The following is a 16,699-nucleotide window of genomic DNA, read 5'->3' as shown; positions in this document are numbered from 1 at the left end:
CTGATTGGTTTTCCTAACACATCCCCAACCAGCTCAGACCCCTGCTCCACCACCATGGTCCTGACAGTAGCTTTTTGCTTGGATTCTTCCAGTTAGATCTTGCATTTGAGTTGCTGTGAGTGGACTGATTCCCAACTGGCCCTTGATATCTGCAACTCTGGTGCTGGCTGTCTTATGGTGGGGGGAGGCTCCCCCTCTACCTGAGAGTGGACCGGACCTAGGTGATGGGAGATAAGAGGCCATTCTGAAAAGGCTCACATGGCCAAGAAGAGAGGGCCGCTTGATGCCAGCCACCTGTCAGCAAGCAACCAAGGCCCTCAGTTCAGTTACCTGCAGGAAACCCATTTCAGCCCAAGAAAGGGGCATTTGGCCATGACCCTTTACTGGACTGAGCCACAGATGGAGCGGGTAACCTCGCTAACCCCTGGACTGCACTATCGTAGAAGCTACTCTGGGATAGTGACCCAGAGAAACCCTTCCAAAATGGTGTGTTCTGTCAGGCTGCTGGGTGTGTGGTATATGCCCAGCATGCAGCCACAGATCACTCCTCAGCTAGCCCTGACTCAGCCCCTCGACCCCAGCTCTCTCACCTGTGAGGTGGGGCTATCACTACCGTCCAGAGAGGAAGGTATGGGGAAAGGCCTCACCAGCAGGAGAGGTGCCTATAACTCAGGGCTGCTCACTGTGGCCACTAGCCTGGACTTCCAGGGGAAGACCCGGGAGCTAGAGATTCCACAGCCTCTGTTTAGGGAATGGAAGTCTGTAACAAAAGTGATTTTACATTCCTAAGATAAAATTTTCTTTTTTAAAAGTTGGCATAAAGTGAGTGTTTCAATGTTCAAAGTGGCTGAGATGTGAAACCAAGAGAGAGCAGAGCTTTTCAGACATAGGTCCTCAGGGATCTCTTGGGCTGCGAGATGTGGGATGCAGATAAGACCAAAAAAGCAGCTGCCAATGAACACTGCTGGAGTGCTATGGGCCTCTGTACAGCCACCAGGGCCTTTGGGGATGGGGTCTGCTCATTCCACACCAGGATCCCCAACCCCCACATACCCACTATGCACAGGCATCCTCCATCCTCTGCCATCTTGTCCCTGCTAAGAGGGAGCCCCTCACCCCTTGCTCCTTTCCAGCTCCCATCTTCCTGGTGGCACCTCGCCATCCATGCTTGGGCCTGATTAGTATTACAGGAGTAAGCCAGCAGGTGGGAGGTAGTCTCTGTCTCTCAGATTACTCATTTTAAAAATGGAAAGAATGTGCACTTCACTGCTCCCCCTCTGGAGCCTTTCTTTGTGTTTCCTGGCCACAGAGTTGAGTGACTTCATGCAGCTATGGGTGACTGGTGGCCTAGGGGTAGCTGGACGTCACATATCTGTTGTTTGTGGCCTGAGCATGTTCTGCCCAGGGTGTCCCCAAGTGGGAGCCACTGGTGCCCAGGCAAGGCTGCAGCTGCCCCAGGCGGTATCCCTGTGGCTGTGAGGACAGGTGGACCGACAACACCAAGCACAGAAACAAATGGAGAACAGCAGCAAAGAAACACTCACACCAGTCAGCTCAGAGCCCTGGGAGGCAGGGATCTGGACAGCCATTCCCAAGGAGAAAAATGAGGAACTGCGATGTTGAAAAACTTGCCAAAGTCAGCACATCGGAGGGCAAACAGGACTGCACCCCGAGCCCCAGGCCTGGCAAGTTTGGCCACCCACCCCAGCTGCCCTGGGCCCTGCTGCTCGGGCCTCTGGCTAAAGTTCAAAATCCTCTTGCCATATGTATGTGTGCATTTCTTTGTGCTCTGAGGCCAAAGAAACTAACAGAAGCTTTTTTTCTGTTCCTTTTCTCTGAAAACAAAGGTAAGCATTGCCAGGCACATTTGGGGATGGGACATAATGAAGATGAGTGGTAACTCCAGTTCCGGGCTTCTGCCCTCACCCAAGCCATAGCAGCTGATGGGGCTGCAAGGCAGTGTTGGGCTGAGCCTGGATGTGATCAGAATGTTAAGTTCCTTTTTAAGAACCTGCTTTTCAGCTTCAGGGAGATAACTGCAGATGAGCAAAGACAGGGGCAAGCACTATGGTACAGCACGCCAAGCTGCCACCTGCTATCCCCAGCAGGTCACAGCAGAGTGCTGGTTCCACTCCTGGATGCTCTGCTTTTGATCTAGCTCACTGCTAATATGTATGGCAAGGCAGCTGAAGATGGCCCAAGTACTTGGATCCTTTCCACACATGTTCGGGAGATCCTGGCTCCCGTTTTTGCCTGGCCCAGCCCTGGCCCTTGAGGCCATTTGAGGAAGGAGCTAGTAGATGAGAGCTGACTTTCTCCCGATTCTCTCTGTCACTCTGCCTTTCAAATAGATCGAATAAATCTTTTTTTTTTAATTTAATTTTTATTGGAAAGTCAGATATACAAAGAGGAGGAGAGACAGAGAAGAAGATCTTCCGTCTGATGATTCACTCCCCAAGTGAACACAATGGCCAGTGCTATGCCGATCCGAAGCCAGCAGCCAGGAACTTCTTCCAGGTCTCCCACATGGGTGCAGGGTCCCAAGGCTTTGGGCTGTTCTCAACTGATTTCCCAGGCCACAAGCAGGGAGCTGGATAGGAAGTGGAGCCACCGGGGTTAGAACTGGCGCCCATATGGGATCCTGGCACATTCAAGACGAGGACTTTAACTGCTAGGCCATGCCACCGGGCCCCGAATAAATCTTTTAAAAACAAGGATATACATGTTTTGAACTTAGGTTCGCAGCTGACACAAATGCTAGTTAAAGAGCATGATTTCCATTAAGTGAGAGTTTTTACTTGTTGGTTGGCAGCCCAAACATTTAAGATAGCTGGGACTGGGCTGTAACCAGAGCCAGAAACTCAATACAAGTGTAGCATATGAGTAGCAGGATCAAGGTACTTGAACCTGGGGCCAGCATTTTGGCATAGCAGGTAAAGTTGGTGCTTGCCATGACATTCCGTGAGGTGCCGGTTTCTGTCTTGGCTGCTCCACTTTGACCCATTTCCTTGCTAATGAGTCTGGGAAAGAAACGAAGGATGGCCCAAGTGGTTGGGCCCATAGCACACACGTGGGAAACTCAGATGGGGAATGAAGCAGCAGAAGGAAGAGCTCTTCTCTCTCTCTGTCTCTTCCTCTGAAATTCTTTCAAAATAAATAAGCAATTAAAAGAATGGAGGGCAGGAGGGAAGGAGAGGTGAGAGAAAGGAAAGAGGGAAGAGAGAAAAGAAAAGAAAAGGAAAGGAAAGAAAAGAAGAGAAAAGAAAACAAAAGAAAACAAAAGAAAAGAAAACCACTTGAGCCAACACTGCTGCCTGCCCATCAGAGTCTGCATTAGCAAGAAGGTGAAGTCTGAAGCCAGGACCGGACCCTCTGACGGGGAAAGTAGGCATATTAACCATTTGGCTAGGCATCATTTTTATATTAAATGTGAGCATCATTTTTATATTAAATCAACTGTTTCTGAAGTAGTTATGAAAATTCAGTGTACTGGTGAAATGGGGTGTCTAACTTTATTGTTGAAGAACAAAGGCCTTGAGTCATGCAGCCCAGGAGCAAGAGAGCTCTTCTCCTCCCAAGACCTGCCTCTCTAGGTCACAGTGGTTGCTGGGCCCAAGTGCTGTGTTGCACTGGGCGTCCTCACACTCCACTGCTTCTGCTCTTTCTTGCTTTTCCATCACAATCGTCATTTCCAAGAAGACAAATGAGTGTATCGCAGCTGCTGCTTCCAAGTTAACACTACTGCTGAAATGTCAGCATGAGTGGTGGCTTCAAGTTCTCTCCTGATTTCAGTTGGACCTGCTTCTTTACTTACGTGGAATATGATGGGATAAAGACAGTGGGAAATGCTTTACTAGCTTACAGAGCAACAAGCAATGACAGATGCACAAGCAACTCCCTTATCCTCCCTGGTGTATACTCCCCTGAAGACAATGATGACTAGGGACAAGCACCCAGAGGTTCTTCCAGTGTTGTCAATACAGGATGATCTTAGTCTTGGGCCTAGGCCCCATTTCAGCCAGCTGTAAAGGCCTCGCTGTGAACATGCACTGTTCAACCATTTCAGGAGCCCTATAGTATGCAAGCCCTTTGGCCCTCTTCTGAAATGCTCTTGTTCAACACACTTTTTGCATTAACAGACTGACAGGGATTTGTTTCCACTGATGATTTCCTCAACTACTTTCATTGGAAGACAGCTTAACAGCTCAAAACACAGTCTTCTTCATCTCAAAATGTTGTGCCCTTTACCCACTCAACCAAACAGAGCTGATGTGGTTTCCATGAGGACTTGAAGTCTTTAGAGCTTCTGGTGTGTCAACAGGCAAACCCCTTTCTCTCTGCTGCAATCAGTAAACCTTTGAATTGTGTTTCCTTCCTAAGTGTATTGACACTTCAAACCTTTCCTCTCCTCATACACCCTTGGGACTTTCTTTCACTAACCCATCAGCAACACACACACACACACACACACACACACACACACACACAAATGCTGATGCCACTGATCACGAAACGGGCCTTAGAAAAGGAAGGGAACTAGACGTTGGAGTTTCCCAAGGGTGGTCTTGGAGGAAAGTGTCAGAAATCCCATCAGAATCTCAATGTTGTCTTAAAGCACAACATACATGTACTTCCACTCAAAGGAACTCTCTCACTGCAGTTTTTAGACAACAGAGGAAAAAAATAGATGTATCAGGCTATATTTCAATGATCAGAAATAGCAAATGTGGGGAGAAGGAGGCAATGAGGGACCTGGGATATCTGGGCTCTAGTTCCTCACTCTAGTTGCCTACTAATGCAGATCCTGGGAGGCAGTAGTAATGGCTCACATCATTGGGTTCCTGCCACCGACAAGCAAGATTTACATTCTGAGATCCTGGCTCCTGGCTTTGTTCCCACTCCAGTCCCAGTAGGTGAGGCATTTGGAAGTGAAACAGTGAATAGGAGCTCTTTCTCTCTCTGGATGTGTAAAATCTATCAATCAATCACACCACTGGTCAATCAAGTAGAGCAGGCATTTAGCTTTGTTAAAATGCCATTTAGGATGCCTGTGTTCCACGCTGGAGTTTCTGGGTTTGATTCCTGGCTCCAGCCCCTGACTTCAACTTTCTACCCACGCAGACTCTGGCAGCAATGATGGCTCAAGTAACCAGGTTCTTGCCACCTATAAGGGAGACCTGGGTTGCTTTCCTAGCTCCTGGCTTTAGCCTCAGCCCAGTCGTAGATGGTGTGGCCATTTGGGAAGCTACCCAGGAATGAGAACTCTCTGTCTTTATCTCATTTCTCTCTGTCTGAAAAAAGGAAATAACAAACAGTCCCTAAACAGTAGTGTGCAAAACAAGGAAAAGAAGGTGGTCGCTTGAACAAAGGGATGCATTCACAAAAATCAGGCAAGCAGCCTATCCCATTTGCAAACATACAGCAAGAAAGGTGACTGCGGCCTCTCCTAGCAGAATGCTATAAAACTGCGGACTAAAAGACTTAATGCTAGCCATGACCAGTAACAGACACACCTCCAGGAGGTTCTGGAAAATTCAGGCAATGGAAACAATTGACAGAACCAAAGACCTGGCTTGAAAAGCCAGGCTCTAGCAAAACCTCCCACTGCCTGCCATCCTGGCACTGAGTGAGCTTCTTCTTTTCAACTCTATGCAAATGTCCTGGAAAGGGTAATGAAATGTTCATTACTATCTGCACAGCCCAGCTGTTTTCAGGACCATTCTGTCGAAGCAAAATGCCACTACTGGCAGAACAGGTAAGGAGGGGTCTTTCCAAAATCCTTAAGAAGACTTTAGAAAAGTCTTACTCAAAACAGACAAAACATAAAAGTCTATTCTAAAGCTCCCATCTCTCCTTAAAACACACACACACACACACACACACACACACACACACACACACACTCACATGAATTATTACAATGCCAGCACAGCATGACACAGAAGAAAAGTCCAAGTTGCAGCCATCACTATATAAAACCAGGAGAAGCACAGGGGCTTCGTGTTTCACATTTTGGTTCTGCTTACTGTAACAGTAAAACATAAACATTCTGTTCTGTCTCCCCTGGAGGATCCTTGTGAGAAGCAACCAAGACTGCAGGATCTGGATGCATTCAGAGGGGCAAAGCCACATGCAGTTGTCCAGTGCAGTGGCACTGCAGTTGAGGATGGGGAGTTAACTACTGGGATTCAACATCGGCTCCACTTGATCTCCACCTATGCTGCAGTTTCTGTCCTGGGACACACTGCTTCTCCCACACCAATCTTAGGGCCCACTGTTCCTTGTGATGCTGCCCAGGCTGCCGGGATTATTTCCATCATCACTGAACAAACTCATCAATCCCAGAATTTAGCTTTGTTCCCATAGCACATGGAACATGCAGCAAAGAATAGTTACAGTTATTAGGAACTGGCAAAGATCAGACACTGCCACGTGTCAGAGTTAAAGGCAAGTCAACGTATAAATCACTGTTACAAGCCTAGCCTGCTGGATTCAAAGATTCCTGTTGCCAAGGTTTGTTCTCATGTCCCTTGCATATTTCCCCAATAAAAGCAAGTCAGCACTCATGCTCAGTGAAGGAAGGCAGCCCCAACAGTCCTGTGCGAATCCATTCACAGGATGTACCTAAAGTAGTCACAGCCACAGAAACGGAAAGGAACCTGGTGGTTACTGTGGGCTGGGCCAGAAAAGAGAGCACATGTTTAATGCAAACGAAGTTTGATTTTGTAAAAGAAGATTTTAAAAATCAGAGATGCACTTCGTGCCACTGAACTGTACACTGAGATGGCAAATTCTATGCTATATGCATTTGGATCATAACTTTAAAACTTGAGAAGAAAACTGGCCTTCAGGGGAAAGGAGGTTAATATGGCTGATGGTTCAGAATCCTGGGCTGTATCAGTAAGCTACAGTTCCAGTGCTACTCAGTACTCAGGGACAGGGGATGGTACCCACTGGAGGACAGCCTGTGTGGCAGTGGGAGAAGACTGGCAAGAATCCCTGAGCTGTTTAACCAGGTCTAGACAGAGGTTCACATGAGAGGACCTCTGCTTTTTACATTTAATATCTTTAAGCAAAAACACTGGCTCTGAACTTGTAGTTCCTAATGATGGTCGAGCCCCCAAAGTTTAAAGAGGGGGCTGATGCCTTGGCTCACCAGGCTAATCCTTCATCCTGTGACACTGGCATCCTCTATGGGCACCAACTCTTCTCCCAGCTATTCCACTTCCCATTCAGCTCCCTGTTTATGGTCTGGAAAAGCAGTGGAGGATAGCTCAAGTCCCTGGGAACCTACACCCATGTGGGAAACCTGAAGGAAGTTCCTGGTTCCTGGTTTCAGATCAACTCAGCTCTAGCCATTGTGGCCATTTGGGGGAGTGAACCAGCAGATGGAAGGTCTCTCTCTCTTCTTCCCTTCCCTCTCTGTGTAAATCTGATTCAAATAAAAATAACTATTTTTTAAAGCTAAATGAAGGTCATTAGGAAAAAGCTTAAGCAGATGTCATGCACATGGGATAAGAACAGAAATGTCTTCTCTGAACTCTGTAAGGATGGAAGGACCAACCGAGTCTGTTCTGAATCCTTTGATCCTGCCTGGGCCAGCCCTACAAGTCCTCCAGGGACTCCGAAGTATGCTGAGCAGTCTTATACAGTAACAGGTTGAAAGGAAGCAGAAACTACATGAAACTGCCAAGTCAATGTGGTGAAGCCGAGTGGATCTGACAATGACCTCAGGGGTCTGAAAAGTCGGGTTCAAGTCCTGGTCCAGGCACTGACCTTTTGGGTGCCAATGAACAGTCCTTTGACTTCCAAGAACAAGGAAGCAGGTCCTATCCAGCCAGACTAAACTGAAAGTTCATCAAAACACTGTGCCACATTTCTGACAGCCTGTGCAAAATGAATTGGCTCTGCAGGGCCACTTTCCAAAGAAACCTTACTGTCTGTAAGTCACGTACAGCACTGATATGTGTGATCAATGAAAGAAATGCTACAAGCACGTCTCTACCAAGAACAAATATGCCCAGAAATTCATGAGTCAGGGAGGATACAGGAGAGTTTCCCTGCCCTGGGCTCGGTCCCTAGGTTTCCCTGGAGCCCACGTACCTGCGTAGGAGGACACGGGGGAGATCTGCAGAGGGTAGAGCTCACTCATGCTCATTGGCTGCTCATCACTCTCAGTGGTCACCTCCACAACTTGGCAGATGTCTGGAGGATTGGTGACAATCTCTTGATCCTCGATGCTGCTGTCCAGATGGGACTGTCCTACAACTTCAGAGAAGAGAAAGCCATCAAGCACTCACATCTCATGAGTTTGCAGTACCAGCACCTTCCCCAACAGAGCTGGCTCACCGTGGGACTCATGGTGGCCAGGACCAAGCTGAGGACCAGAGGAGCAGTCCCCTAACACACTGGCTCCCCATGTCTATCCAGAAGGCCGGCTGGTGGTGCCCCACATGGGTAATACCCATCCTATGTGGACCTAGCAGAATTCCAAATGCCACCAGTTGCAGCCGAGGCTGCATCCAAACCCAGCCTGGACCGGACACAGCAGTGCTCTGATGTTGACCGAGTTCTTCCACTCTGTTCTGTAGGGAAATGCTGACTTAGATCTCAGGCTTCTGTGGTCCAGAGACACAAAAGCTTCAGGAAGAAGAGAAGAGTCACAGAAGCCACCAATCCAGTCACTCTCCACACGCCCAGCCTTCCACTTGCTCTGCGGGCAACAGGGCCAACTGAGTAGAAGTCAGAGCCATGCCACAGAGGCAGTTCCCAGTTTGACAAAGCTCTGGCAGCAGTTACTCCCCAAATCACTGACTTCTCACCACTCTGGCCTGCAACTGCTATATTTTACTTCATTAAGCATTTTTCCCTTTAATCTTGAGATAGCTGTAAACACACAATTCTAAGAAAGAATACCCTGAGATTTTGTGTGCCTTTACCCCCATCTCCCCCAATGGAAACATCTTACAAAAATAAGTGCATTGTCACAGCTAGGATATTGACCCTGAGAGTATTCCACCCATTGTGTTCAGGCTTCCTCAGTTTTACTTATACTCGTGTGTGTGTGTGTGTGTGGTTTGCTCTATGAAAATTTTTTACATAAAGGCTTCATGTACCCATTATTACAGTCACAATGGCCAACAGTCCTGTCCCCTATTTCACTCTTTATCTCTGCCTTCTTTTGCCACCTCTCCATCCACCTGCCTAACCCAAGCAATCATGGGTTCCTTGGTTTCTGTAATTTTTGTCCCTGAAAAGGTCCTTGGAAAGAAGGACTCACATAATAACCCAGCGTCTTTTCTCACTCAGCACATCCCCCTGGAGATTCACCAGCCTGTGCGACTCCTCTCAGTAGCTGCTTCCACAGAGTGATGCTGATGGGCTCACCCATGGATAGACAGCTGAGAACAGTCTGGCTATTATGAACAAGGCTGCCAGGAAGGCTCATGTCAAGTTTTGTATGAACTGAAGTTTTTTATTTATCTGGGATAAATACACACGAGTTCAACTGCTCAGTCACATAGGAACTATATGTTTGATTTGATTATAAATGGAGAGTTATTTCCCAGAGTGACTGTCACTTTCCACTCCCACCAGTGATGTCCAAATGGTCTTACTATACTAGCATTCTGTGTTGTCAAAATGTTTTTTTTAAAGATTTATTCATTTTATTACAGCCAGATATACACAGAGGAGGAGAGACAGAGAGGAAGATCTTCCATCCGATGTTTCACTCCCCAAGTGAGCCGCAACGGCTGGTGCGCGCCGATCTGAAGCCGGGAACCTGGAACCTCTTCCGGGTCTCCCACGCAGGTGCAGTGTCCCAATGCATTGGGCCATCCTCAACTGCTTTCCCAGGCCACAAGCAGGGAGCTGGATGGGAAGTGGAGCTGCCGGGATTAGAACCAGCGCCCATATGGGATCCCGGGGCTTTCAAGGCGAGGACTTTAGCCGCTAGGCCACGCTGCCGGGCCCAAGTCAAAATGTTTTTATCTTAGCCATTCTGATGGGTACATAATATTCACTCTTTTTCAAAGTCCATAATGCTCTCCTTTATTTCAATTAGAAATTTATTTGAAAAGAAGAGAGAGAGAGAGAGTGCACACTCCCATCTGCTGGCTCACTCCTCAAATGTCAGTCAAGAACAAGGTTGGGTTGGGTTCGAGCCCAGAAGCAGGGAATGCAATCCAGGTCTTCCATGTGAGTGGTAGGAACCCAACCACTGGTGCCTTTACTGCTGCCTCCCAGGGTCTGCGTTAGCTGGGTCCTAGAGTCAGGAGCTGGGACTGGATATCAAACCTATATCCTCCAATGCAGGAAATGAGTATCTTCAAGGCTATGCTCACTGTTCACTCTCAACGCCCTAACTTAAAACAGGACTGAGTCAGCACTGTTGGCAGATGATTGGATGAAATGTCCCTGGAAAATGGCTCCCTAGAATGAAGGAGAAGATACCAACACAACAGTAACAATGTTTCCCCAGGTCCTCAAAGCACTTTGCCACTAAAATCACTTTTCACTCACACTTACATGAAAGTTACATTTCAACCCAAGATAAGGCCAATGAAAGGGGCATTATCCTATTATGGATGAAGAAACTCAGGCTCAGAGAAGTAGAGTGCCCCCTAACACTCAGGTTGCATTACGTGCAAAGAAATGCTCTATATTCTTGTCATTGTCTCACCAATTTGTAAAATGTTCAGGTCAGGGGGAAGATGGCCATGTGCCAATCTTGCTAAGATGTTAACCTCAAGGACAGAGCAAGATTTTATTTGTTGTTAAGATTTATTTACTTATGTGAAAAGTAGTATTACAAAGCATGAGAGGCTTCCATCTGCTGGTTCACTTGCTAAATGTTAAATTCACTGTAATGGCAGGGGTAGACTTCATCGAAGATAGGAGCATCATCCAGATCTCCCCTATGGATAAAGGGAACCAAGTACCTGAGCCATCTTCCATTGCTTTCCAAGACACAGAAGCAGGCAGCTGGATCAGAAGTGGAGCAGCTCAGACCTGAGCTGGTCCCCATGTGATGCCAGCACTGTAGGTAGTGGTGTAACATGCCAATACCACAGCACCAGTACCAATAGGTCAAACTGTAATAACTCAAAGTGAGGCAGACACCTTGATTTGCAACAGTAGCATCCTGTGTCAGAAGCATTAGTTTGTGTTCTGGCTGCTCTGCTTCCCATCCAGCTCTTATCAGTGAGCCTGGGAGAATGCAGATGCTGGCTCAAGTATGTGTAGGTCCCTACCACCCATGTGGGAACCCGAAGTTGAGTTTTGGCCTCAACCTGGCTCAGCTCTAGGCATTGTGACCATTTAGGGAGTGAGTGAATCATGAATGGAAGATCTCACTCTCTCACACTCATTCTGCCTTTCAAATAAAAAATCTTTTTCAAAAATATCAAAAAATTTTTATTCTTCTTGAAATATTTGCTAAGTTCTTGTATCAATTGCTTTGGAGCCAGGAGTGGGGGGTGAACAACATGAATACTGATGGTTTCTACTTAGGGAAAGTGTTAGAAATCTGTGTGATTTGGGGGTTTTTTTCATAAAGAACTGGAAGAGGAGGGGAAAAGAGAATTCTCAAATCAACCCAGCCTTGCAGGATGGAAGGAGACAAGGTACCCTATCTCTGGGCCTGCTGGGGACGTAATTAGAGGTAAGGAGGACAGGCTAAAAATGGCAGGCAGACTCCCAAGTCTTATTTCATCCCTTGGACAGGCTCACTGCAGTGTGAGGTTGGCAATTACACAGCTCACTAGACTCAGACGGGCCTGACCGCTGCCATGGGTGCCTCTCAGGTTTCTGCCGTCTGTTCTCCCAGGTCAAACAACAAAGTGTAAGGAAAACAAAATATGTGCTGCCCCATCCGAAGCCCTAAGAAGCTGGTGGAGGGGCAAGACAGAAACCAAATAGGGTGTGTGGGTTTGTGTATGTGTGTGTGTATACACACGCCAAGAAGATCAAGCAATACCCTTCCTAGCAGCAACAAAGGCCTACTATATACCTGACTTAAACCAAAGCAGCTCCATCTTCCAATACCCCCAAATCCACTGTGTCCTTCCTGAGAGGGATACTGTGTGCCAGCAGGGTGGTGATGGAGGCAGCTCAAGTATCTTCCTGTTTATGCCTTTTTGTTCCCACCAGGACTCTTTTTCCTGGGACCTTCCCTCACAATGCCCAAATTCGGGCTTACTGAACAAAGGTGTGCAGAGCACCTGTTTTACGCAGGTTGCCATGAGCCACATGATCCACGGCCTTCAGGAACAAACAGCAGCACAGACAGGGATGGGGGCGGGGGGAGAAAAGAAGTCTAGGCACACAATAATGCCTAGAATCAGGTTAAAGTAGGGGTGGGTCAGAATAGAAGTGGGAGAGGGAGGAGTTCAGAAGCATGACACAAGTTAAGGATGTGGTGCAAGGACTCAAAGGTTTCAGGGACGCACCAGCACAGGGGATGGGTGGGGCTTAGCAACTACATTCTGAAGGCTCCTGTTTGGGGGGTGCCTTCTTAGCACAGATACCTCTAAACACCTCTAACTCCCTTTCCTTTTTGCTCAGCCAAAACTCCTAGGACACAGCCTCAGCCTAGCCTCGCCTCACCTTGCCTTTTCTTCCTTCCTTCCTTCCTTCCTTCTTTCCTTCCTTCCTTTCTTTCTCTTTATTTTCTTTTTTTAAAGACTTATTTTTACTGGACAGGCAGATTTAAGGAGAAAAGTTAAGTCACTGAGAGAGAAAGATCTTCCATCTACTGGTTCATTCTCCAAACAGCTGCAACAGCTGGAGCAGCAACAGCTGGAGCTGAGCTGGTTAGAAGCCAGGAGCGAGGAGCTTCTTCCAGGTGTCCCACACTGAGTCAGGCTTTGGGCCCTCCACTGCTTTCCCAGGTCACAAGCAGGGAGCTGCATGGGAAGTGGAACAGCTGGGCCAAGAAGCCATACGGGCCCAGTGCTTGCAGGTGAGAATGAGGCTGCTACGCCATGGTACCGGTTCCACAGCCTTTTCTTGACCTTCTGCCTCATGTTGCTAGCTACTTCTCTCTGTCCTTAACTAACTTCTTACTTGCTGAGATCAGATCTCTTCAAGTTAATTCCCATCTCTGAGGGCTAACAGCGTACAACAGGACTTTCTTTCTTTCCTTCCTTCCTTCTTTCTTCTCTCTCTTTTTCTCTCTTTTTCACTCATTTATTTGCAAGTCGATTCCCATCTCTGAGGGCTAAGAGCACACAATCGGGCGGTCTTTCTTTCTTTCTCTTTATTTCTTTCTTTCCTCACTTATTTGCACGGCACTTGGGTGCAGGGAGAGATTCTTCCATCTAGTAGTTCACTTTTCAATAACTACAATGGCCTGGGCTGGTCCAAGCTGAACTTAGGAACCTGGAACTCAACCTGAGGGCAGGGGTGCAGGTACTTGGTCCTTCTTGTGCTACGGGAACTAGATCAAAAGCCAAACAGTCAGGACTTGAAGCAGTGCAGGTCACAAGCAGTGGCTTTACTCACCAGCCTGATGTATTAGCACTTTCTGTGCCCCATCATGACACATTCTCCCAGCTTGCACCAGCTTGCAGCTCAAATGAACCTCTGCTGAATTTGTAAGCAGAGAGAAGTGCCCATGTGTCTTCTAGAAATTCCATGTCTTTGGCAAGTAGACTCTTTTAAATCTAGGTAAAGTACTGAAGTCAGAGTGGTGAGTCTTGCTAGGTTTGGGCTAGAGGACAATGAAAACATTCTGGCTTGAATGTGGTGGTCGGTGTCTCCACCAAGGCCATTTGTGAGAAGAATGTACACATTCATTTATAGCTTCAGTTGATTGTGCTTCATTTGGTATGTGAGTCTTAAGCATTTCAACTCGAATTTTAGGACTAACCTGAGTGCTGGTGACTAAGGCAGGAAAACAGGCTTTTGGTTTTTTGGGCTATGATCTAGAAACCGAGCTAACGATGGCATTATTGCTGATGACATCATCTCCAAGAGCAGTGTTGTTTAATGCTTTAGTAAGGAATGGCTTACTAAGGACATTTTAGACACATGTCACTACTCTAACCAGGGCTGGGTTCTGGCACCATGACTAAGCTACCATAGAATGCCCACATTCCCTGTCAAAGTCCCAGATCCACTTCTCATGCCAATCTCTGCTGGTCAGGCATGTGGTGACCTGGGAGATCTGAACTGAGCTCTTGGCTTATGGCAATGGCTTAGTCTGGCCCCAGGCATTTAGGGAGTGAACCAGTGGATGGATGCTTGCTGTCTGACTCTCCAATGCACACAGAAAGTTACATGAAGAAAAAGGAAGTTTTCCAGCTCTGAAATCAAAACACAGAGAAAAGCAGGGGAACTGCAACATCTGAGGCACTAAGGCACCAACATGAATCCATCTCTCTCATGACTGATTTCTCTGAGCTGCAATTTCCCTGTTGCGATGAAACCAATAGCCAAACTGACTTCTGAAAAGACACACAAATAACAAACCTGAGGGCTACAGCAAGTAAACTCAGACATGGCTGTATGTGCTAATGCATGTCCCAACTGAAAGAATAGTGAACTTTTTAAGCACTCACCTTTACTTGTCTCTATTACTCCCGTGTCCCCAAACCCTAAAGGAAAGTGAAATTATGACCTTCTCTGAGCTGTGATAAAACAATGGCACAATTAGAATTCCAGGCCAGACAGACCTTCAGCGGCTTTAGAGGGCTGATGCTGTAGTGGAGTGCATTAAATCACTGCCTGTGACACTGAAATCCCATATTAGCACTGGTTTGAGTTCTGGCTGCTCCACTTCCAAGCCAGCTCTCTACCAAGGCACTGGGGCCCCTGTCACTCACAAGGGAGAAGCACATGAAGTTCCAGGCTTCTGCCTGCCTGGTCTAACACAGTCCCAAATGCTGCTGTTGTTTGTGAATTCAGATGGCATATCTTTCTCTTTCTGTCTCTCCCTTCTTCATGCATTTCAAATGAATAATAAAATCTTAAAAAATAACATAATAATAAAGCCAGGTTAACTTTATGGCCCCAAATTTTGACTCTTTGCAATTCAGTGTCCCTAGCAGAGTTAGACGTGAGCCACCCTCAGCTTTCTGGCCCCCCCACCCCCACCCCCACAACATGGGGAATAAAAACTTTTCTAATCTCACCTTAATGAGTCTTTGTGTTTATAAACAAACATGTAATTTGTTTCCAGCAGCTCTCTATGGGCAGGGGGAGAACTAAGGAAATTCACAGTCAGAAGCAGGTGCTACAAAACTATCCAGCTCCTCCTCCTGACCAAGGGCAACACATCCTGAGGAGTGTGACTTGAACAATGTCAGCTTCTTTGAAACCAATGGCTGAGAACTCCAAGCTGACTGTCCGTGGTTGGTTAATGATGAACTGCCTGGCTGTTCTTGATGAACAACTGTTCACCTCATGCAGGGCTCCACCTGCAAGAGGGCTGCAAAGCAAGGCTGCTGGTGGTGGCTTGGCTCTACCACACCATGGTTGAAAAATTGAAACCCAGAGGTCAATTGTCAAGGTCACCCAGGAGAGTAGAATGCACAAAATCAGGCCATCAGTAAGATTTCATGGAGAGAAATTTCTCCTGGGCCCCCCTCTGAAAGAGTGTTAGATGTGTTCATGCTGGGCTGGAAGACGTGGCACAGAGCAGGGCTGTTTGTATGTGGATACAATTTACTGTGACTGGATAATGTTGTCATCACCACCAGACCATTCAACCACACCATCCCACCACAGGGTGACAGACATGGACCTCTCACAGGGTCTTCCCCACAAGGTGAATCAGCAATATTATTTCTGTTTCATGTATAATTTTATAAATGTATAAAGTTTATATATAAATGAGTCTCACAGTTTAGGAAGTTTGCCCAAGATCACACGGTAAATTAAAACAAAACAAACAAAAACTTCAGAATTAGGCCCAAATCCCAGGCCTTTCAGCTTCTCATCAGATGCTCTTGTCTTGATAAAAGACAGCCATCACTGACTTAGGAGATGTGGTGGGGGACACAATTATCAGAGGGTTCACCATCCTAGACAAGCAGTTCTGTCCCTGCCTGCAGTGATGGAGAGGTCACATGTGTGGGAAGAGGAAGCAGGGTTGTGGTTGCTGTGGTGCAGCTCCTTATCCCAGCCACAAACAGCATCACCTACCACTCTGCAAAGGGGAGCACATGATGGTTCCCAGTAAACCCCAGCAGAGAGTCCACCAGTGTTTCCAGGGCCAGAGACGTGCGAGCAGGGATCTGGGGGAGGCCTGGTGGTGAGCCGTCATTGCCCGGTGGGACTACCAAAGGCTATTTTCTTACTGGGCTGTGATGACAGGGCCTCAGCTGCCACACCACAATCTCTACAGATAATTCAACTGTTCAAAAAAAAAATTCACAACCAAAAACAGAAAAGCAGAGGGCAGTGAGATGGAGACTTGGGTCAGGCTAGATCCCGAGGACACAGTGGGAAAGGAGGGACTTGTGTGTTTGTCTTGGCAGCAGTGGTGACATGGGGATGTTGGAATTGTAAAACAAAATCAAACAAAATGAAAAACTTTGCATGAAGAATGGATGAGGAGAGGCATATGGGAGACAGGGCCAGGGCCAATGTGCCAGAGAGAAGCACAAAGGAATGGAGGGCAGACCAGAGGATTTGACAAATTTTTAAACATTCATTTTATTTTTATTTGAAAGGCAGAGTTACAAAGAGAAGG

The 16,699-nt window shown here is 47.2% G+C and overlaps 1 protein-coding gene across 7 annotated transcripts in view; it reads right to left on the bottom strand.

Annotated features, from left to right (window-relative positions):
- The window catches only part of IRF2 (interferon regulatory factor 2), a 147,521-nt gene that overhangs the window by 3,472 nt on the left and 127,350 nt on the right, over positions 1–16,699 (bottom strand). For 5 of the 7 annotated variants that reach the window (XM_058669943.1, XM_058669936.1, XM_058669939.1 and 2 more), the window contains 2 exons: positions 14,565–14,600; positions 8,104–8,268 (listed from right to left, as the gene is read on the bottom strand). In XM_058669943.1, coding sequence (XP_058525926.1) covers positions 8,104–8,268; positions 14,565–14,600 — 201 coding nt within the window. The remainder of the gene's footprint in view (positions 1–8,103; positions 8,269–14,564; positions 14,601–16,699) is intronic. The other 2 variants (XM_058669938.1, XM_058669937.1) reach the window with 2 other exon arrangements.

This window comes from Ochotona princeps, chromosome 11 (assembly GCF_030435755.1).
Source record: "Ochotona princeps isolate mOchPri1 chromosome 11, mOchPri1.hap1, whole genome shotgun sequence".
In the NCBI taxonomy this organism is placed as follows: Eukaryota; Metazoa; Chordata; class Mammalia; order Lagomorpha; family Ochotonidae; genus Ochotona; species Ochotona princeps.
Note: the sequence above shows the minus strand (reverse complement) of the source record. Positions and strands in the feature narration are given on the sequence as shown.